This window comes from Triticum urartu, chromosome 5A, assembly GCF_056163025.1.
Source record: "Triticum urartu cultivar PI428250 chromosome 5A, HENAU_Tu73, whole genome shotgun sequence".
Taxonomy (NCBI): Eukaryota; Viridiplantae; Streptophyta; class Magnoliopsida; order Poales; family Poaceae; genus Triticum; species Triticum urartu.
In genome coordinates, this window is record NC_141877.1 from 675,049,370 (window position 1) to 675,070,776 (window position 21,407).

The 21,407-nt window shown below is 48.5% G+C and overlaps 3 protein-coding genes across 4 annotated transcripts; all 3 read right to left on the reverse strand.

The window, feature by feature from the left end:
• Positions 1–1,552: 1,552 nt before the first annotated feature.
• On the reverse strand, positions 1,553–6,000 carry PSD1 (phosphatidylserine decarboxylase 1). 2 transcript variants are annotated; one of them, XM_087522321.1, is made up of 12 exons: positions 5,943–6,000; positions 4,476–4,561; positions 4,324–4,377; positions 4,175–4,240; positions 4,036–4,096; positions 3,543–3,652; positions 3,195–3,445; positions 2,509–2,615; positions 2,362–2,429; positions 2,158–2,235; positions 1,959–2,081; positions 1,553–1,876 (listed from the first exon to the last, which is right to left on the reverse strand). In XM_087522321.1, exons 1-12 carry the CDS (start codon positions 5,998–6,000, stop codon positions 1,715–1,717), a joined length of 1,224 nt encoding a protein of 407 aa, XP_087378447.1. In that variant the 3' UTR covers positions 1,553–1,714. The 2 variants fall into 2 exon arrangements, with proteins under 2 accessions (XP_087378447.1, XP_087378446.1); XM_087522320.1 differs by lacking the exon at positions 5,943–6,000 and adding an exon at positions 5,043–5,489.
• LOC147973994 (uncharacterized) lies at positions 5,987–12,953 on the reverse strand. Its single transcript, XM_087522319.1, has 9 exons — positions 12,556–12,953; positions 12,135–12,338; positions 10,999–11,892; positions 10,285–10,896; positions 9,142–10,035; positions 8,422–9,033; positions 7,276–8,169; positions 6,581–7,144; positions 5,987–6,445 (listed from the first exon to the last, which is right to left on the reverse strand). Exons 1-9 carry the CDS (start codon positions 12,751–12,753, stop codon positions 6,284–6,286), a joined length of 5,034 nt encoding a protein of 1,677 aa, XP_087378445.1. The 5' UTR covers positions 12,754–12,953; the 3' UTR covers positions 5,987–6,283.
• A 206-nt stretch (positions 12,954–13,159) lies between these two features.
• LOC125531019 (cell number regulator 6) lies at positions 13,160–16,435 on the reverse strand. Its single transcript, XM_048695420.2, has 4 exons — positions 16,194–16,435; positions 16,003–16,117; positions 14,273–14,538; positions 13,160–13,736 (listed from the first exon to the last, which is right to left on the reverse strand). Exons 1-4 carry the CDS (start codon positions 16,302–16,304, stop codon positions 13,464–13,466), a joined length of 765 nt encoding a protein of 254 aa, XP_048551377.2. The 5' UTR covers positions 16,305–16,435; the 3' UTR covers positions 13,160–13,463.
• Between the last annotated feature and the right edge of the window lie 4,972 nt (positions 16,436–21,407).

A 21,407-nucleotide genomic window follows, 5' to 3' on the forward strand; every position in this document is an offset into this window, starting at 1 on the left:
GATCTTGCGTGAGCGTAGGAATTTTTTTAAAATTGCATGCTACGTTTTCCAACAGCAAGACGTGTGGGACGTGGGCGTGGGGCACGGCCATGACGGCCTTGCCGGATCTGGATGGCTATGGCGACGGAATCAGGAGAAGGAAAGGGGGAAGGGGTGGCAGCTTACACCGGGTGCAACGAGAAGGGCTCAACAGAGACGGGGACGCCTCGGTGGTGGAGGATCGAGCGGCCATGCACGACGACCGCAGGGGAGGAAGAAGATGCACGCAATGTGGGGACGGCTCCATGGCTTTGCTCCATCATTTGTTTGTTTTTTTCTCCACCGTGCGAATTATAAAATGTTTGCCACATGTCATAAAAATAATCATGTATTTTCAAAATTTTCGTCAGGTCTTAGATTTTTCTTTCTATCGTATCTGGAAAATGTATTTTCTCAAATTCATGAACATTTTTTAAATGGGAAAACCTTGTTTTTGCCACTCTAGTTTTTGCCCACTTTGCTTATGCCATTCTAGAATTTGACATATCACTTTTGCCACCCTTAGCTTTTGACAATTATCACAATTTCCATTCCATGGCAAAAATAAAATTTTCAGAGTGGCAATTGTGATACATTTCAAAATCTAAGAGTGGCAAAAGTGATATAAAAAATTATTGCTTTTGCCATCCAATTGCATTTGTGATGTATTGTCAAAAGGTAGGAGTGGCAAAAGTGAGATGTCAAATTCTAGAATGGCATAAGCAAAGTGGGCAAAAACTAAAGTGGCAAAAACAAAGTTTTCCCTTTTTAAATTGTTTTTAACGCCCAATGATCATCTTAAATTGTTTATAAAATGTTCGTCACATATTCTTTATTTAAATGCACAAATTCCGTGCTCCCGCCAAAAAAAAAGTGTCCTGCAAAAAAAATACACAAAATTGTAGCTCCTAAACTATACATTCAAAACCAAATTTGTAAGTTGTAACTCCTAAACTATAGATTCAAAACTAATTTTGTAGATCGAACCATGACAATGCGTGAACTGAGAGGCAAGAGGAGTGAAGGAAAGGCACACCCCATGTATGCCTGCTGTTTAATTTTCTTTTCCTGATTTGTTTTAATTCTGCTTTACCAAACAAGAAAACAATCCCTGTTTCGTAGAGATGCATTGGCTTATGTTGTGTGTGTAATGTGCAGCGCCCAGACAAGACAAAAACTGGGCTGGAGATGCAGGCCAACATAGAACGCATGGTCGTAACAGAAAACGAAAATCAAATGAACAAACAATCAACAAGTCTGGGTGGGCTTGTTTTTTGATGATATGTGCTGAAGTCATTATGTCACATTTAGATCTAGATGTGCCATAGACACACCCTAATACAAAATACTCCCTCCCTCCCTACCAGGTGCAGAGGTAATACTATGCGTCAGATTAATTAATAAGGCCCACTCATGACAGTGTATGATCCCATGACACAAATATGTAGAGTAGTAATTTGGTACTGTAAGTTCTCTTATGGTGCAGACCCTTTTTTTTGTGGGTATATACTGATAAGAAAATATGATTCCTGGATGTTTCAGACAAAGTTTGCATTCAAATCTTCCATGTTTCACAGAAATTCTGTCACCGGTAAAAATGTTTCTCAAAATTCAGATCATGACATCTTTCTCCAGCTCTCATGAAACTCCAAACTGGAAAATGGGCCTACTCCTACGGTGGGGAACCAAACCAGCGCTAGGATTGGCTCCATCGACCAATGGCTTCTCCTACCCTAATCCTATCGCCAGCCTTGACGCAGAAGCCGAAATCCGAAGAGACCGTCCCGTCCTCCCTCGCCTTGGACAGGGGCGCTTCAAATACGACGACCACGGTCGACCCCATGTGGAATCCTGCTACCTGGAAATGGCGGGACGGGCATCAGAACTCTGCTACCTGGAAATCCTGCTATCAGTGAAATGAAAACTGGGGCTGAGTTTACCTCTTGCCCCTTTTTAACCATCATGCCGGTGCCTTCGGGTTCATAAACACGCTCATCGTAAGGTTGGGAGTGAAGTGTCATGGACCCTGGACTGTTTGTCCTCAGCTCCGGTTCAATGAGCAGCTGAAAAGAGTACAACATCAGTAACATATGTAGAAATCTATCTGGCGCATAATTCGGTCTTGTGCAGAAGAGATACTTTGATGGAGCCAACATTAGTAGCACCAACAGCTGCAATTGCAACAAACCCTTCTTTCCATTGACCCTCAAGTACTACCTGTCGTTAACAGTGACAGATTCAGTAAGAACGGCAGTGTCAATGAAAGATTGACGATAAATAGCTCAGCTATAGTTCATCAATGTTTATCACAGAATGCTAGAATAGGTAAGATAGTGAAATTACCCTTTCATTCTCGATATATAGATTTCTGATGGTCTGCACAGCACGTTCATTTGTTGGGAAAAGATTACCTAAAAACACAACATGTTTGTAATACTCAAGTTCCCTCAAAGTTTCACAGGTATACTGCAGAACAGAATAAACGCAAACCTGAGAAATGTCGACGTTTGAAAATATTCCAATCAACAGGAGAGTGAACTCGATGATAATCACCAGGGTGCAAGTACAGGACACAATAAAAGATTCCTCTCTTTGGGCTGACAAGCAGGAGTTTAAGTTAATATCCACTATTAGTTGAAATGAGCGCCTTCAGTAACATGTGCTGAGAAGCATTTAACAGTACAAGTAATACATCAACTTGAAGAGACAAAGAGTACACAAAAGAAAAATAAGTTTTGTAAAAAAATTCTGAACAATGACAGAAAAAGTTTTTGTTAGTGAGAATCTGGAGAAGAATAATGCTACTACTAGGCTTGCAGCTTAGAGCAGTATATTGCATTACATGCAGCCAGATTTCTGTTAAAAAACACAGATGTCATGGGCAAATGCATGTACTAAAGCAAATTTCAAGTGAAAAGGGTATACTGGAACATAAGTACATGACAGTAAATCAACATGACTGCATATATGTACTTGGAAGCATCAATTAACAGGACAGCATATACATCTCAAATATAAAGTGCACTTGTGAAAGGGCTTCTACAGGCATGGTAGTTGCAACACTCAGAAGGCCAAAACATCCCTACAAACCGAAGGGTTTCTATGATGCTTGTCTTTCCTAAACCAGCTTATACAATTATCTCAGATATGTCACTTCTAAATCTAATTATGAATACCTCAGCAGTGTTCGATCCCGAAGTTTAGGTGAAGCCACAGATACTCGCCACCATGATTTTGCATTCGAGCTCTCAGGCACATTTTGTTCTGTTTGCTCTCCAGAAATATCTTTTTCTGTGGCATCATGAAGCGATGAACTAGCACCAAGAAGAGAAGAAACAGGATAAGAAAAGCCTTTGACTTGCTCAATCATGGTTCCTGGACCCCTGAGCTGTCCAAGCCGCAGAACTTTCCCATCGACAGGACTCACCTAATTATAGAATTCCACACACAGATCAGACAAGTCTTGACTCTATAACCATCACCACATTAGACATATAGTGGAATAATATATAGTTACCAGTTACCAGGCAATTTGGATCTGGATCGATAGGCCTTGACCCTTCTTTGAGACTGCGGATGAAGAATGCCTGCAAAGAAGGATATTCTTCCAGGGGCAGAGCAGGTTCTTGCAAATCTACAGTATGGAACAGTCAATATCTCGTTTGAAAGATGAAAAATGAAGTTTCCCAAATATAGGCATAATAAATATCAAGAGTTCAAACACAGTACAGACGAGAGAAGAAAAGCAGATATATGCCACTAAGCACTAGTACTTGCTTGAAATTTTCTGAAGAACTTGTTTTGTTGGTATTGCTACATATCATCAGGCTTCTTGTACATTATAAACTTGAACAGACTAATATATTATTTTATTTTTGCGGGTGAGAACAGACTAATATTAGATGACATATTGCAAGAATTATATGATTTGGAAGGCAAGTCAACCAGAGACTGGAGAACTAAATTTTCCTAACAGCCTGTAGATTAAGAATTTCATCATGACACAAGAATACATACTGGAGTGGAATGCTCTGGCCCATGCTTTGTAGATAGCAGGACGCATGAACACCGGAACCTCCTGCAAGAAATTAAATCAAATCATGAATCGAGCAGCGGAAGAATACATACAGTTTCTGTAAATACAGAGAATACACACCACTTCCATCAAGTATCCCCAGACACGCGACATCGAACGCAGTGGTAGAAGCCTCAGAAACGAAGCCTGTAATTGAAAACGGCGTCATTGCACAGCCACGGTGATGAATTCCAGACAAAAGCAAATGGTTCCAGCAGTAACTAGAGTACCTTAAGGTCTGGCGAGAATTCCGGCTCGATTCCTTGCTCCTTCCTTTCGACAAGCTATAGTAACTCATGAAAGAAAGTGTCACGCACATTGAACAAGATGTCCATGTTGAAGCTTTGCATACACATTGTTAAAGCTTGCACAGATTACCTACCTGTTTGCCATCGTACATTCGCTTGGCGTGTAGAACGCCAAGCATGAGAAGGACTGCTGCCGAGGCGCCGGGCAGAAGGAACTTGCCTGAAAACCGACAGGGGCAAGCACAAACAATGTCAGCAGTGACACACCCTGAGATGATGGACGGGAAACACAAAACAGACGAAAAAATTGACAGGCTTCAGAGATGTAGTAGAGTGACTAATTAAGCAACATGTGTGGTTCAGTTGTATCACGGAACTTGCTGCTCAAATCGAAGCCCAAAAGGGAAAAGCAGAGGCTAAAAATGGGCAGGACTGATGGAGCAGGAACCGCGGTCGGCAGCGGCAGCGCAGAGTCCGCGGGAGTCGTCCGGCCCGGTCCAGTGGAGCAGACTCTGCGATGGTCGCTCACTACAGGGCCCGCCCGCCCGAACACCTAGCAGCGTAGCATTCGCGGATGCCCCGACGGGGAACGCAGTCGGCGGCGGAGGCCGTGCAGAATCCGCGGCGGAGGCCGTGCAGAATCCGCGGCGGGTACGAGAAGTTGTGGGTGGGGAGTGACAGATGGATGGACGGATGGATACCTTGGGCGGCGCCGGCGCCGGAGCCGGCGGAGGCGTGGAGGCGGCGGGAGAGGCGGTGGGGGTCAGGGAGCCGCCATGGGCATGGGAGCTGAACCCTAAGCCTCCGCATCCTGCGTGGAGGAGCTCCTCCTCCCTCCCTCCCCTCTCGTTTCTTGCTGTGGATTCTTCTTTCGTGCAGAGGAAGAAGAAGAAAGGGGGAGGTCCGCAGGTGTGAAACAAAAATCCATTTTCATCCCCTGGGCCGGGCCACTGAAAAATCCGTCCATTTTTTCCCTTTGTAATAAAACATAAAAAAAATCCATGGCAGGTCACATGAAAAATAAAAATAACAATAACTTTGGTTTTGCTATATCTCAGGTGCCTGAAAATTTTATTCGCATCAGCCACCTATTCTAGTTCATCCTAAACTCGCCGAAGAAAACCATAGCCCCACCATCTACCTTAGGGCAACTCCCATGGGAGGCGCTAGGAAAAAATTTCAAGTCGATCGGCAGTTGCAACCTTAATTCCTTGCGTCGGGTACCGCGGCGACGCGAAAGAAGGCACTGAGCGCTGGCCTTTTTTTCTTTGATACACAACACTATTTTCAACGATATTGCGCCGCTGCTGAGTGCTAGCGTTGAAACAGATATCGCTTGGTGGCTTTTCCTGACTAAGTGCCTGCATAAGCGCTCACCATTGTAGATGCCCTTAGGGGGAAGCCATGACCTCGCTAGGGGAGAGTCACAACCCCATTATCCATCTTGCATCGAATCATGAGAGGTTTTCTCTGGTAGGTCCGGGCTTAGAGGGATGACCGGGGTGGTGGCCAGCAACGGCGGTGGAAAAAGAGGTTGAGGGGAGGGTGGGGTGGCAATGCTGTGTGCGGTAGCGCCCGTCGGGGGATTGGTCAAGGTATACCTGGCCATGGACAGCCCAAGATGCTTGCCAACAAACAGCACCCGCAGAAAATGCTCATAGCGGCAACTTTGCACAGGAAGGATGCCAGCCAGCCAGCCAGCAAGCCTTTTGGGCACACTGCTCGGCTCGGCTCGGCGGACTGTTAACGGCGACCACCACACGATTCAGTGACACTAACGCCTAGCAGTACATTGCAGCCGCAGAACACACAGCGGATTTACCAACTCGATCCTACAGTTATCTGCACTGGTTCCGTCAGTCGGTCGGAGCAAGATCCGCGGGCGCATTCTCGGCTTTCTCCCCTTCCTATGCTCCACCAGAAGAAGCCTCGTCGCAGGGGCCTACCCCGCATAGTCGGGATCCTCATCGTCATCATCCGTCACGTCCTGCGGAGGACTAGACACCGCGGACGCGGCCTCCTCCTCCTCCTCCTCCTCCTCCTCCTCCTCCTCCGCGTCCTCCTCGTCGCAGGACATGAAGTGATCAGCATTCTCCTCAAACTGCTGCGCACAAAGGAAGAAACAACCAATGCAACAAGCAAAATTCATAAACCCAGGCATCAGGAACTAGACACATTTCGTATACAAGGAAAGAAAGAGCAGTGATAACGTTCATATATAATACACCACCAAACTGACCTCATCGGAAGGCGCCTCTGTTTCTCTTTCACTTCCTTGAGCAGCAGCCTCTTCCTCTGCCATCTGCCTGGAGGCTGATTTCGCCTTGTCTTCGTAAGGCCTGCACCGGTCGTCCTGCACACTCTTAAAAAGGGCGAACGAAGAGCGGAGGTGGAACGTGGCCTTCTGCAGATGGTCAAGAAGCGCGGCTTCCTTCGCGAGGCCCTCCTTCGCGGCTTCAGCGTCAAAACCATGCCCTGGTGGAAGGATACCCTCGGTGTGGCTGAGCCGGGCGCTTGTGGTGGGCACTTGGCGCGATAAGTCGCATGCCCTTGCCAGCAGCACGTCGATCTGACTCAAGGCTGCAGTTGCAACATTATCGTTGCTCCTCTTAGACTCGGGGGCGACACCGTTGCTGCTGCCCGCCATGGCTGGGGCTGGATCACCATCGGTCACTGCCCCTTGGGGGTCCATGGTCTTCTTTGGCGTTGAACGCCGGAGCCGGGAGCTTCTTGCAATTGGCGGGACAGAACAGATTGGTTCGACAATTAATTCATAGTACACTATGTCCTTATGAGCCTTCCACTGAAAAAACAAACAACAACAACATAAGGTTACTTAGAAGCAAACAAAACAAAAGGATGATGATGAACAAGGGAAGTACAGACTGCTAATACGAGAAGAAGTCCAAAAGCATATCAAGTAGGTAAACTCACGGGTAATTTGCCGTAAAGCCAGGTCTGGGGGTCAGGACCCCCCTTTTGAATCAAGTCAGCGCTGGCTATCTTCTTAAGGTTATCATCGGTCATGAAATGGGTTCGCGGGGTCCGCGTATCCAACTCAGAAACTTTCCTCAAGTTGCAGCAATCAAGGTAGATCAAGAGGGGCGCGATGGCGCAGCCCGTGATAGCCTGCCACAGAGCCTTGCCGCTTTGATACCTCACCACCGCTCTCTGCAGCTCATCGACAAGCAGCTGGCAGAAATCCATGTCCGCCATCTTATCAAAATCCAGATCTTCCAGCATTGCCGCCTCCCTAGAGACGCGCGTGGAGGCCCCCGGGCAGATCACCTTCATGAAAACAACCAGGAAAAAAACCTTGAGCGCCAACTCATCTTTCTCCTCGTCCTCCACCAGCCGCTTAAGCAGACCCCGGAGATCCCTCGTCATGATGATATCAGACCTTTTAAACCCGAGCTCTTGCTTCAGCTTCATCACTGCCTTGTCGTAGCCGCTTTCCGCGGGCCTTGGGGCCGTGTGCCCTCCTTGAGGCAGGCCGAAAAGGTGGTGAATGGCGTCGCTGGTGATAGCGATGACCTTTGATTCCCCGAGCTTCATTGTCATGGTTGCTGGGTCTATCCTGCCCATGAGGAAGCCGATGAGAGGCCGGCTGATGAGCCCCCTGACCTTGCCGTCCAACATGGCGCCGAACCCCGCCTTGCGGACCCTCGACAGGTGCCGGTCCTTGAGCAGCTCCGCGCACTCGAATAACTCCTTGAGCGAGCACCTGATGGTCTTGTTGAATCCCCGCTTAAGCTTCATATTGGCTTCGTTTTCATACGCGGTGCCACGAGCTCGCTTCCTCTTGGTGGATCTCTTCACAAACTCGTACTGCAAAAACATTAGAGCGGTCAGAAGAGGAAGTTCAGGACCTGAACATGTGGAAGTACACAAGAGGAAAACCAATGCAACACTGTAGCCAGCCCCAATCATGTTTTTACGAGAAATGTATCTTATCGATGTGGTTTGAACATGAAAACATGCTCCAGGTGGATACGGTCCACCGTCAATAATCCGCGAAGATTTGCAACTAAACTAGCGATGTGGGAGTAGAAAGGTTTGACCGTTCGAGTAGTAGCATACCTGTGTGGCCGCCGGCGCCTCCGGCGGCCGCAGGCGTGCACTCGAACGGCGCTGGGGGTACGGAGGCGTTCCCAGCTCGCCGCATGCGCGTGCGAGCTCCACCATCCTCTCCTCCGCCTCTGGTCGCTGGAGGTCAACTTCCTCCTCCTCCGCCGCCGTCTCCGAGCCGAGGGACGGCACCCTCTCGGAGGCGCGGGGATCCGGGAAGGCCTCGGTGCCTGGGTAGAGAAGTGTGGCTTCCTTCGAGAGGCCCTCATTCGCGGCTTCAGCATCAAAACCGTGCCCGGGTGGAAGAATTCCCTCGGTGTGGCCGAGTCGGGCACTTGAAGTAGGCACTTGGCGCGATACATCGCATGCCCTTGCCAGCAGCACGTTGATCTGATTCAGCGCTGTAGCTGAAACATTATCATTGCTCTTCTCGGACTCAGGAGTGACGCTATTACTGCTGCCCTCGACGGCTGGAGCTGGAGCGTCATCAGCCACTGCCCCTTGGGGGTCAATGGTCTTCTTCGACGATGAACGTCGGAGCTGGGCACCTCTTGCAATTGGCGGCACCAAACAAATTGGTTTGACAATTAATTCATAGTACACTATGTCCTTGTGAGCCTTCCACTGCAAATAAATAAATAAATAATAATGTTACTTAGGACCAAACAAAACAAAAAGGGAAGTACGAGACTGCTAATGAGAGAAGTCCAAAAGCATATCAAGTAAACTCACCGGTAATTTGCCGTAAAGCCAGGTCTGGGGGTCAGGACCCCCCTTTTCAATCAAGTCAGCGATGGATATCTTCTTAAGGTTATCATCGGTCATGAAATGGGTTCGAGGGGTCCGTGTATCAAACTCAGAAACTTTCCTCAAGTTGCAGCAATCAAGGTAGATCAAGAGAGGCGCGATGGCGCAGCCTGTGATAGCCTGCCACAAAGCCTTGCCGCTTTGATACCTCACCACCGCTCTCTGCAGCTCATCGACAAGCAGCTGGCAGAAATCCATGTCCGCCATCTTATCAAAATCGAGATATTCCAGCATTGCCGCCTCCCTAGAGACACGTGCGGAGGCCCCCGGGCAGATCACCTTCATGAAAACAACCAAGAAAAAAACCTTGAGCGCCAACTCATCTTTCTCCTTGTCCTCCACCAGCCGCTTAAGCAGACCCCGCAGATCCCTCGTCATGATGATATCAGACCTTTTAAACCCGAGCTCTTGCTTCAGCTTCATCACTGCCTTGTCGTAGCCGCTTTCTGCGGGCCTCGGGGCCGTGTGCCCTCCTTGAGGCAGGCCGAAAAGGTGGTGAATGGCATCGCTAGTGATAGCAACGACCTTTGATTCCCCGAGCTTCATTATCATGCTTGCTGGGTCTATCTTGCCCATGAGGAAGCCGATGAGAGGCCGGCTGATTAGCCCCCTGACCTTGCCGTCCAGCATGGCGCCGAAGCCTGCCTTGCGGACCCTCGCCAGGTGCCGGTCCTTGAGCAGCTCCGCGCACTCGAAGAACTCCTTGAGCGAGCACCTGATGGTCTTGTTGAATCCCCGCTTAAGCTTCATATTGGCTTCGTTTTCATACACGGTGCCACGAGCTCGCTTCCTCTTGGTGGATCTCTTCACGAACTCGTACTGCAAAAACATTAGAGCGGTCAGAAGAGGAAGTTCAGGACCTGTACATGTGGAAGTACACAAGAGGAAAACCAATGCAACACAGTAGAGGAAAATCACGTTTTTATGAGAAATGTATCTTAGTGATGTGCTTTGAACATGAAAACACGCTACAGGTAGAGACGGTCAACCGTCAGGAATCTGCGAAGATTTGCAACTAAACTAGCAATGTGGGAGTAGAGAGGTATGACCGTTCGAGTAGTAGCATACCTGTGTGGCCGTCGGCGCCTGCTGCGGCCGCAGGCGCGCACTCGAACGGCGCTGGGGGTACGGGGGCGTCCCCAGCTCGCCGCATGCGCGCGAGAGCTCCATCATCGTCTCCTCCGCCTCCGGTCGCCGAAGGTCGACCTCCCCCTCCTCCCCCGCCGTCTCTGAGCCCAGAGACGGCATGCTCTCGGCGGCGCGGGGATCCGGAAAGGCCTCGGTGCCTGGGTAGAGAAGTGCGGCTTCCTTCGAGAGGCCCTCCTTCGTGGTTTCAGCATCAAAACCGTGCCCGGGTGGAAGAATGCCCTCGCTGTGGCTGAGTCGGGCACTTGAAGTAGGCACTTGGCGCGATAGATCGCATGCCCTTGCCAGCAGCACGTCGATCTGATTCAGGGCTGTAGCTCCAACATTATCATTGCTCTTCTCGGACTCAGGAGCGATGCCATTACTGCTGCCCGCCATGGCTGGAGCAGGAGCGTCATCAGCCACTGCCCCTTGGGGGCCAATGGTCTTCTTCAACGATGAACGCCGGAGCTGAGCACCTCTTGCAATTGGTGGCACCAAACAAATTGGTTCGACAATTAATTCATAATACACTATGTCCTTGTGAGCCTTCCACTGCAAAAAAAAAGCATAATGTTACTTAGAACCAAACAAAACAAAAAGGGAAGTACAAGACTGCTAATGATAGAAGTCCAAAAGCATATCAAGTAAACTCACCGGTAATTTGCCGTAAAGCCAGGTCTGGGGATCAGGAACCCCCTTCTGAATCAAGTCAGCGCTGGCTATCTTCTTAAGGTTATCAACAGTCATGAAATGGGTTCGAGGGGTCCGCGTATCCAACTCAGAAACTTTCCTCAAGTTGCAGCAATCAAGGTAGATCAAGAGGGGCGCAATGGCGCAGCCCGTGATACCCTGCGACAAAGCCTTGCCGCTTTGATACCTCACCACAGCTTTCTGCAGCTCATCGACAAGCAGCTGGCAGAAATCCATGTCCACCATCTTATCAAAATCCAGATCTTCCAGCATTGCCGCCTCCCTAGAGACGCGCGCGGAGGCCCCCGGGCAGATCACCTTCATGAAAACAACCAAGAAAAATACCTTGAGGGCCAACTCATCTTTCTCTTGGTCCTCCACCAGCCGCTTAAGCAGACCCCGCAGATCCCTCGTCATGATGTTATCAGACCTTTTAAACCCGAGCTCTTGCTTCAGCTTCATCACTGCCTTATCGTGGCCGTTTTCCGAAGGTCTCGGGGCAGGGTGCCCTCCTTGAGGCAGGCCGAAAAGATGGTGAATGGCGTCGCTGGTGATAGCGATGACCTTTGATTCCCCGAGCTTTATTGTCATGGTTGCTGGGTCTATCTTGCCCATGAGGAAGCCGATTAGAGGCCGGCTAATGAGCCCCCTTACCTTGCCGTCCAACATGGCGCCGAACCCCGCTTTGCGGACCCTCGCCAGGTGGCGGTCCTTGAGCAGCTCCGCGCACTCGAAGAACTCCTTGAGCGAGCACCTGATGGCCTTGTTGAACCCCCGCTTAAGCTTAACATCGGTTTCATTTTCATACGTGGTGCCACGAGCTCTCTTCCTCTTGGCGGATCTCTTCACGAACTCGTACTGCAAAAACATTAGAGCAGAACGGGAAGTTCAGGGCCTGAACATGTGGAAGTTCAGAAGAGGAAAAACCAATGCAACCATTCTAGCCCCAATCATTTTTGACGAGAAATGTATCTTCTTATCAGTGTGCTTTCATAAACACATGCTCCAGGTTGAGACGGTCCGCCGTCAGGAATCCGCGAAGATTGCAACTGAACTAGCCATGAGGGACTGAAGAGGTTCAGAGTAGCAGCATAGCATACCGGGGTGGCCTCCGGCCGCCGCAAGCGCATGCTCACACGGCGCTGCGAGGACGGGGGCGTCCCCAGCTTGCTGCACGCGCGTGCGAGCTCCATCATCCTCCCCTCCGCCTCCTGGCGCTGGCGATCGAGCTCCATATCGGCTTCGTTTTCATACGCGGTGCTACGAGGTCTCTTCCTCTTGGTGGATCTCTTGACGAACTCGTACTGCAAAAACATTGAAGCGGTCAGAAGAGGAAGTTCAGGGCCTGTACATGTGGAAGTTCAGAAGATGAAAACCCCAAATCTGTTTTGGATGAGAAAAAATGGTATCTTGTCACATGATCCAGGTTGAGACGGTCCACCATTAGGAATCCGCGAAGGTTCCAACCAAGCTAGGGATGTTGGACTGAAGAGGTTCGGACTGAGTAGCGGTATGGCGTACCTGGGTGGCCGGCGCCGGCGCCGGCGGCTCCCGCGGCCGCAGGCGCGCGCTCGAACGGCGCTGGGGGGACGGGGGCGTCCCCAGCTCGCCGCACGCCCGCGCGAGCTCCATCATCCTCCCCTCCGCCTCCTGCCGCCGGCGGTCGGCCTCCTCCTCCTCCTCCTCCCCCGCCGCCGTCTCCGAGAGAGACGGCGGCATCCTGCCGGCGGCGCGGAGATCCGGCGAGACCTCGCTTCTTGGGGATGGACGCGGCGGCGCGGACGGCCGGCGTTGGGTGCGACGGATTTGGGGATGGAAGACGACCGACCTGGTCGAGTCGAGTGTAGCTCTGCTCTGCTCTGTTTTTTTTAGATCAGAGTGCAGCTCTGCTCTGTTGGACTGGCGGGCCTGGGCCTGGGCCTTGCATATTTAGCTGCCCAGCCCATTAGCATGTAGCGGGCCTTAGATTTTACTAGTAAAAAACATCATTATGTTCTAAAAAACATGATTTACTCAGAAAACATCACATCATTAAAAAAACTCAGAAAAATCGCATGAAAACATCATGTAAAATTCATGCACTTGTGAATGAATCTTAGGTAGTTGATTCAGCAGACAGGTCACATGAATGAAAATAACATAATTAGCTCCGACGATCTTCTCCGATTAGCGACGCAAAGTTGCTCAAAATACCTCTTTTAAGTACACATAAAAACCACCTTCAGCAGATAATGCGAACTAACAACATCGTTGAGTTACAGTAATGGTTCAAGATTGGAGACGAGAACATCAATCAGCAATTCCACTAACAAATTCACGGAGGGTCAATCTTTCCTTTCTCATGCCTCGCTCACTCCATCGATCTGCTATCCTAACATTCTTCGGTATATCAAAATTCCATTGGCTTTATTTTTCTTTCTTTGGTTGGTCTATAGAGGGATGACCTCGACGTCGTCGTGGTCGCTCTTGCGCGCTTCCAGCTCAGCCCTATTCGATGCTCCATTGGTCTCCGGGTTGGCAGGGGCAGGGGCGGGGGCGGCGTGGTTCTCTGACATGCTCATCTCTTGCACGGGGGGCGGGTTGACGACGGTCATGGGCATGGCGCGGTGGTCGGCCAGGCGGCCTCTCCTCTCGCGGTGCTCCTGGCAGTTGGCGCACCAGTGCAGGCAGCAGTGGGCCATGCATGGGTCGCATGGGGAGTTCTGGTGGAAGAAACACACTGGTCGTTACATCACTGATTATATTAAGGACAAATCACAGGAGGTGCATACAGCTACAGATCAAAGTGGAGAACTCAAAGACTAGCATGAGAAGATCAGACAGAATGCAGTTTACATGGACAGGTACCCAGAGCTAGCATGCTGGTGACTGGTGACAAGAATGGCAACAGATAACATCTATACATCGAGCAAACTGCATACAGAGTTCTATCCAACGATTGTTGCAAGGTTGACGTGCGACACTACACCACAAAGATCACAGAGAAAAATCAGATCAACTACACAGCCAGCTTTTGGGGACCATATCAATGATGTAACTTAAAAGCTAGTCAGCATCTACAAGCATTTTTTTTAAGGACTCGCAGAGGGCCCCCAAATATGGGCACATAAATTCAGGATGCCACAAATTGCCTACACAGTCCAGTAATCACTATTTAAGAATGGTACTTCGATATGCATATTGATGCAAGAGTATGTGACACAGCAAAGGTAGCAGCGTAGGGATTTAATATTCTAACCTTGAGATGATATCTCTTCTGGAGTTCTTGACGGAAAATGCCAGTATAGGTACCACACAGCCACCAACTAAACACCAGACCTTCTCCAATAAGAAACGATGATCTTGGGTCAACACCATGAAATATTGCTGTCAGGATTGCAAGTGTAATCCCTCCTTCCACAAAGATAGCATGGCAAACACAAGGCGTTGTCCAAGGGATATCCTCTCTGAGGGCCTCAACGTTGCGCCCAAACAGCACGCAAGGACAGAACAATCCAGTGCGACCTGGCATGATGAGAAGGCAAAATCTAACAGTTAGATATTATTTTATCAGCAGGCTTTATCAGAACAGAATATTCTAGATATGGCCATCGTCAATGGACACAGTCAAGAATGAAGTGCAGAGCAACAAATATTAAGCTTATGTTTAACTACTCAATATGTTCAGCTTTGAATGTTCCAATAAGAAAGATGCACATGAAACTGCTGAAAAGTGAGAACTACTATCATGGCAAAGTATATTAGACAGCAAGAGGATAAACTCAGTTAATAATGAAGTAAATGATAAAAAAGGACACTAAAGGTATGAGAAATCTTCGCAGTCTTCTCTTATGTTCAAGATGGGCTGTGAATATGCATACAAGAGCAAGAGTACAACAAGTAATAACGAAGCGACATAACATAAAAGTAGCAAGAATTTAAGCAAAAGTACACTATTCAACATTAGACATGAGTTTAACCTGGAACTCGTATCATAGCACAAAGTTGAAACCAGAGTAACTTGGTCTATCGGTGAAGAGGTAGGTGGACAGCTCTTCACAAAAAAGCAAAACCATATACTGCTTGCAGACTTGCAGTATTGGTGAGAAATAATTCCACTCAGAAAAGAGAATACTGGAATCCAAAATTTGTTCCGTGGTTTATCAGAAACTAGCAGTATTTTTACTCCAATTCATTATCACCACACAAGGAAAGCATGAAGTAGGACTGTAAAAGTCCAATGGCAATATCAAACACAACAAAAGTATCCCAATGGCTATGACAATGTTTTGATCCCAAATATACTGAGATACAAATGTATTGCTCTGAAATCACCACATTCAACCAGCAAGTCCACATGAACCTGTGAACCATTTTTGGCATATCTGATACCGACAATTGGCATCACTTGACTCTTTTATATCGCTAAACAGTCAACCTGTCCCTTGCATGCATGCACATAAGCAGCAGGTACATGCAGATACAGTTCCGTGATCCCAAGGAGTATAAGACCTACTGTAATAAATTCCAGCACCATTAACCGCAGCACAAAATCAGGCATAACCCCAATTCAGCCCTAAAAATTTATCCAGACTAACAACGTAGCGATTAGATCCACCGATCCCTGTTTTTTTCTCTATTAACAGCTTGTCTGAATTATGCGCGCCGTCGCCTTGAACAGCATGAATCGAAGGACGGGGAAGGAACCAACACGGGGCGCCAAAATCAATGAACTCATACCATAGAGGATATGGTGTCTCAGTGAAGTCATACTGTAGGAGATCTCAGGCAAGCATGATCCATTCCATCATAAGAACTCGAGACTATTGACCGAAATGTTGGCACCCAATTAAACATGCGAGGCCACGAATCTGGCACGGGAGGCGCGGCGCCGCAAGGAATCAAAGCAGCGTCGTTGACTCGCTAGAGTAACCGTGAAGGATGGGACGGGCGGAGGGGGAAGGAAAGGGGGGTGGCGAGAAGACGTACAGCTCTCGGGGTCGTCGGTGCACCCGAAGATCCCGGTGGACCACGGCTCGTCGGCGGGCGGCTCGTAGCTCTCCGGGAGGACCTGGCCGCACTCGCCGCACCTCCGGCCCTCGAGCTGCAGCAGATCGGATCGGGCAACGGGGTGAGACGACAGGAGCGCGGGACGAGAAGGAGAGGGGGAAGAGGCGCACCTGGGGGACGTGGACGGGCTGGTTGAGCTCGCCGGGGAGGATGTCCTCGCCGGGGGCGTCCTGGTCCTTGGTGAGCTTGACGTAGCGGGACGGGTGGCCCTCCTCCGCCATTGCTTGCCGGCGGCGGCGACCCGGCGGACACTGCTAGAGTAGTCGAAGAGAGGCAGCCAGATCTGACCTGACCGGGGAGGGGACACGACGCGCTTCCTCTTTGCGTCTTTGGCTTTGGCTTTGGGTTTGGGGGGTTTCACAGACACACGCCTATACGAATATAAAAATCTCTATCTGTATAATATTCTCTAAAGTAGTGAAATGCGACCAAAATCCCAAGGTGGACACACAAAATCCAGAGTTCTAAAACCTGGTGCACGTATTTATCCTGAATTTATTTCAGAATTTCCGACGATATGCATTTAGCGGGAGGAGACGTTTCCGTCGACTACGAGGCGTCTACGGTGGCTTCGTGAAATCTCAAGACGACATGCCGGCTCAGTCTCTTGGAGGTGCTCATAAGGATAGGCTGTGAGTGTGTGTGCGTTCATAGGGGTGAGCATATGCGTGTATATATAAGCGCTTGCGTCTGTACTGTGTTTAAAAAAAATGAAAACAAAAACGAAAAAGATAACGACCGAACGTCAGAATTTTGAGCCCGAAGGCTATTTTCCTATCCGATGTTGCTGCACTGATCACGGTGCAGGGTGCTCGCCATGTCAGCTTGTGGAGCCGTTCCCTCCGACAACGACCTCGTACGAACGTCCTCTGTTTCACTCACCTCCGCCATTCCTCGCTTCCTTATCCTCCGTCTCCATCATTCAACATCAATCGCTCTGGTCGCTGGTCGTCGCTCGGGTCGCCGACCTTCATCATTCTCCTCTGTAATCTCTCTCTCTCTCTCTCTCTCTCTCTCTCTCTCTCTGTCTCTCTCTTCCGCCAGTAGCACGAACCGAAGGTCACAAACTTGCGCAACACACCCCGACGAGCTACATCCATTCTCGCTGAGTAGGGGGCTTGACAGAAATATGCTCTAGAGGCAATAATAAAGTTGTTATTTTATATTTCCCTATTCATGATAAAGGTTTATTTTTCATGCTATAATTGTATTGATCGGAAACCTAAATACATATGTGAATACATAAACAAATACCGTATCCCTAGTAAGCCTCTACTAGACTAGCTCGTTGATCAAAGATGGTTAAGGTTTCATAACCATAGACATGTGTTGTCATTTAATAATGGGATCACACCATTAGGAGAATGATGTGATGGACAAGACCCATCCGTTAGCTTAGCATAATAATCGTTCAGTTTATTGCTATTGCTTTCTTCATGTCAAATACATATTCCTTCGACTACGAGATTATGCAACTCCCGGATACCGAAGGAATACCTTGTGTGCTATCAAATATCACAACGTAACTGGGTGATCATAAAGATGCTCTACAGGTATCTCCGAAGGTGTTTGTTGAGTTGGCATAGATCGATATTAGGGTTTGTCATTCCGAGTATTAGAAATGTATCTCTTGGCCCTCTCGGTAATACACATCATAAGCTTGCAAGCAAACGACTAAGGAGTTAGTCATGAGGTGATGTATTATGGAACGAGTAAAAAGACTTGCCGGCAATGAGATGGAACTAGGTATAAAGATACCGATGATCGAATCTTGGGCAAGTAACATACCAATGGACAAAGAGAATTACGTATGTTGTCATAACGGTTCGACCAATAAAGATCTTCGTAGAATATGTAAGAGCCAACATGGGCATCCAGGTTCTGTTATTGGTTATTGACCGGAGAAATTTCTCGGTCATGTCTACATAGTTCTTGAACCCATAGGGTCCGCACGCTTAACATTCCATGACGATATAGTATTATATGAGTTATGTGATTTGGTGACCGAATGTTGTTCGGAGTCCCAGATGAGATCACGGACATGACGAGGAGTCTCGAAATGGTCAAGAGGTAAAGATTGATATATAGGACGATGGTATTCCGACACCTAAAGTGTTCTGGAGGGTACCGGGTACATATCGGATCACCGGAAGGGGTTCCGGCACCCCTGGCAAAAGATAAGGGCCTTATGGGCCAAGAGGGGAAACGCATCAGCCACAAGGGGCTGGTGCGCCCCCGCCCCCCTCCCATATCGGCCGCCCCAAGGTGGAGAAGGAAATGAGGAGGAGGAAAGGAAAGAAAGGGAATAGGATTCCCACTTCCTTCTCTCCCCCCTCTCTTTCCTTCCCCCTCCGATAAATATGCAGGGGGGCACGCGGCTTGGGAGGAGGCTAAGTAGGATTCGGTCCTACTTGGGGCGCCTCCTGGCCTCTCCCTCCCCCTCCCACCTACATATATGTGGGCAGGGGGCGCCTAGCACACACCAAACAATTGCCTAGCCGTGTGCTGTGCCCCCTCCACCGTTTACACCCTCGGTCATATCTTTGTAGTGCTTAGGAGAAGCCTACGAGGATCACTTCACCATTACCGTCACCATGTCGTCCTGCTGACGAAACTCATCTACTACATCATCTGTCTTACTGGATCAAGAAGGCGAGGACGTCACCAAGCTGAACGTGTGCAGAACACGGAGGTGTCGTGCGTTCGGTACTAGATCGGTTGGAGCGCGAAGAAAGTTTGACTACATCAACCACGTTGTGAAACGCTTCCGCTTACAGTCTACGAGGGTACGTAGACATACTCTCCCCCTCGTTGCTATGCATCTCCATGGATAGATCATTGCGTGTGCGTAGAATTTTTTGTTTTTCCATGCAATGATTCCCATCAGTGGCATCATGAGCCAGGTCTATGCGTAGATGTTATACACGAGTAGAACACAAAGAGTTGTGGGCGGTGATAGTCATACTACTTACCACCAACGTCTTATTTTGATTCGACGGTATTGTGGGATGAAGTGGCCCAGACCAACCTTACATGTCCACATACATGAGACCGGTTTCACCGATTGATATGCAATTAGTTTTGCATAAAGGTGGCTGACGGGTGTTTGTTTCTCCTACTTTAGTTGAATCAAATTTGACTGCTGCCGGTCCTTGAAGAAGGTTAAAACAGCAAACTTGACGAAACACCGTTGTGGTTTTGTGCGTAGGTAAGAACGGTTCTTGCTAGAAGCCCGTAGCAGCCACGTAAAACTTGCAACAACAAAGTAGAGGATGTCTAACTTGTTTTTGCAGGGCATGTTGTGATGTGATATGGTCAAGACATGATGTGATATACGTTATTGTATGAGATGATCATGTTTTGTAAAAGTTATCGGCAACCGACAAGAGCCTTCACTACAAAAAAGACACATCCGTGACATTTTGGGCCGAACGAATTTTTTTTCTGTCATACATATGACACTTCTATGACGATAATTGTGACAAAACCCGGTATCATCATAGATGTGGTGGGCTCCTACTTCTATGACAAAAAATCATGACAGAAAATGGGCTTTTCGTCCTGGGCGGGCCGGAGACGCAGCTGCATGACATTCTTTGGGCCGTCCATGACGGAAAAAACCATGGTAGAAGCGAGGGGGAGGAAAATTTTGGGGAGTTCCCGGTTACGGTGGGAGGTCGGGGGGCCGAGCGATGCGCGTTTCTCTCATACACGTACGCGCGTGTGGGCGAGGCGTTGGCTCTAACTGAACCCGAGCGAGGCGTTGGGCTCTAACTGAAACCGGGCGATTGCACTGCAGGCTACACGTTACTGAACCCGAGCGATCGATCGATGGCTGTTAACTGAACCCGATCGAGCGATTCCTTCGCTACTGCTGCTAACTGAAGCCGATCAATGCTGCCTCTGGCACTAGTAGAAAAAGGGTCAAACGTGAAGCACATTAGTGCCGGATTGTATTTGAGCCGGCACTAATGTATACATTAGTGCCGGTTCCAACGGCTAGCCAGGCCGCTTTCATTAGTACAGGTTCGTGGCGAACCTTTAGCACCGGTTCGTGCCACGAACCGGTACTAATGAGAGTGGTGGCAGGATGTTGTCAGACTGGGGCCCCTCCAGCCCCTTTAGTACCGGTTCTTGGCACGAACCGGTACTAAAGGTCGTCCTACATAAACCCTTCGTCCACTCGAGCTCGCTCTGTTCTTCCCCTTTCCCCTCTCCTCTCTGTTCTTCCCCTCTTCCTCTCGAGCTCATCACACATTTTGCCCAAAATTTGTCAAGATTTGAAGGCCCCCATCCATTCAAATGATCACAAAGGTTAGCAACTTTGTCCTTTCATCTCTCATTGCTAGATTAGCTCTTGCAATGCTTTATATAGTGATTAATTTGTGAGTTTAGTAATTTGGGAGGATATATATGTGCTAGTATTTGATTTATATGCAATTTGAGGTCAAAAATAACACTTAGTTTGCATATGTAGGTGTGGTTTACTTAGTGCCTTCTAAATCTCCGTCGTAACCACCGTCGATCGCCCGCACCGTCCCGTCGCCGGCACCACCTTGTGGTGAGCCTCTTGTTCATGAAATTTTATATAAAAATTGATGTTTGTGTGATTTGGATATATAGTTACTCGTATAATTATCTTACCCGTACGTTGTTTGTTATACATATAGTGCCATGGTTTTGATATCCGTCCCCGTCGGCCCTCGTCCTTGTTATGATTCGGATGTGGTATATATATTCTCTTTTAAAACTAGTTGCATTTCGTGTTTATGACAAATTATGCCCATCAAGTTGACATAGAAATTTTTTCTAGGAGGTATGTGAACCGGAAATTCCAACCGACCCTATCGTCGAGAGGTTAAATTTAGTTGAAAGAGAAAACGAGTACTTGAAAGAAAAATTGAAAAGAATTGAGGGAGAGAAGATGGAATTGGAGTTGCATGTTGCCGATGTCGTCGATGATCACAAGATCAAGATGGAGAAAATGCGCTTGAAGATTAGAAAGATTAGAAAATATGCCATCGATAGTGAGGCTTGGTATCATTATGCTGTTGGATCCATTGTTACCTTAGTTGCGATCTTGATCGTATTTGTTGTTGCATTTAAATGCTTTAGCTAGAGAGTTATTTGTTTGTTGCATTTAAGTGTTGTATGAACTTGTATTAATTTGGTCTATTCGGTGTTGTGTAATGAAGATGAGCCGGCAATGGATGTACGATGACCGATGCTCTCCCCAGTTCGTTGAGGGCGTGCATACTTTTCTGCTTGCGGCTGAGGCAAACAAGCGGGCGGATGGTTTTATGCCTTGTCCATGTGCTCGCTGT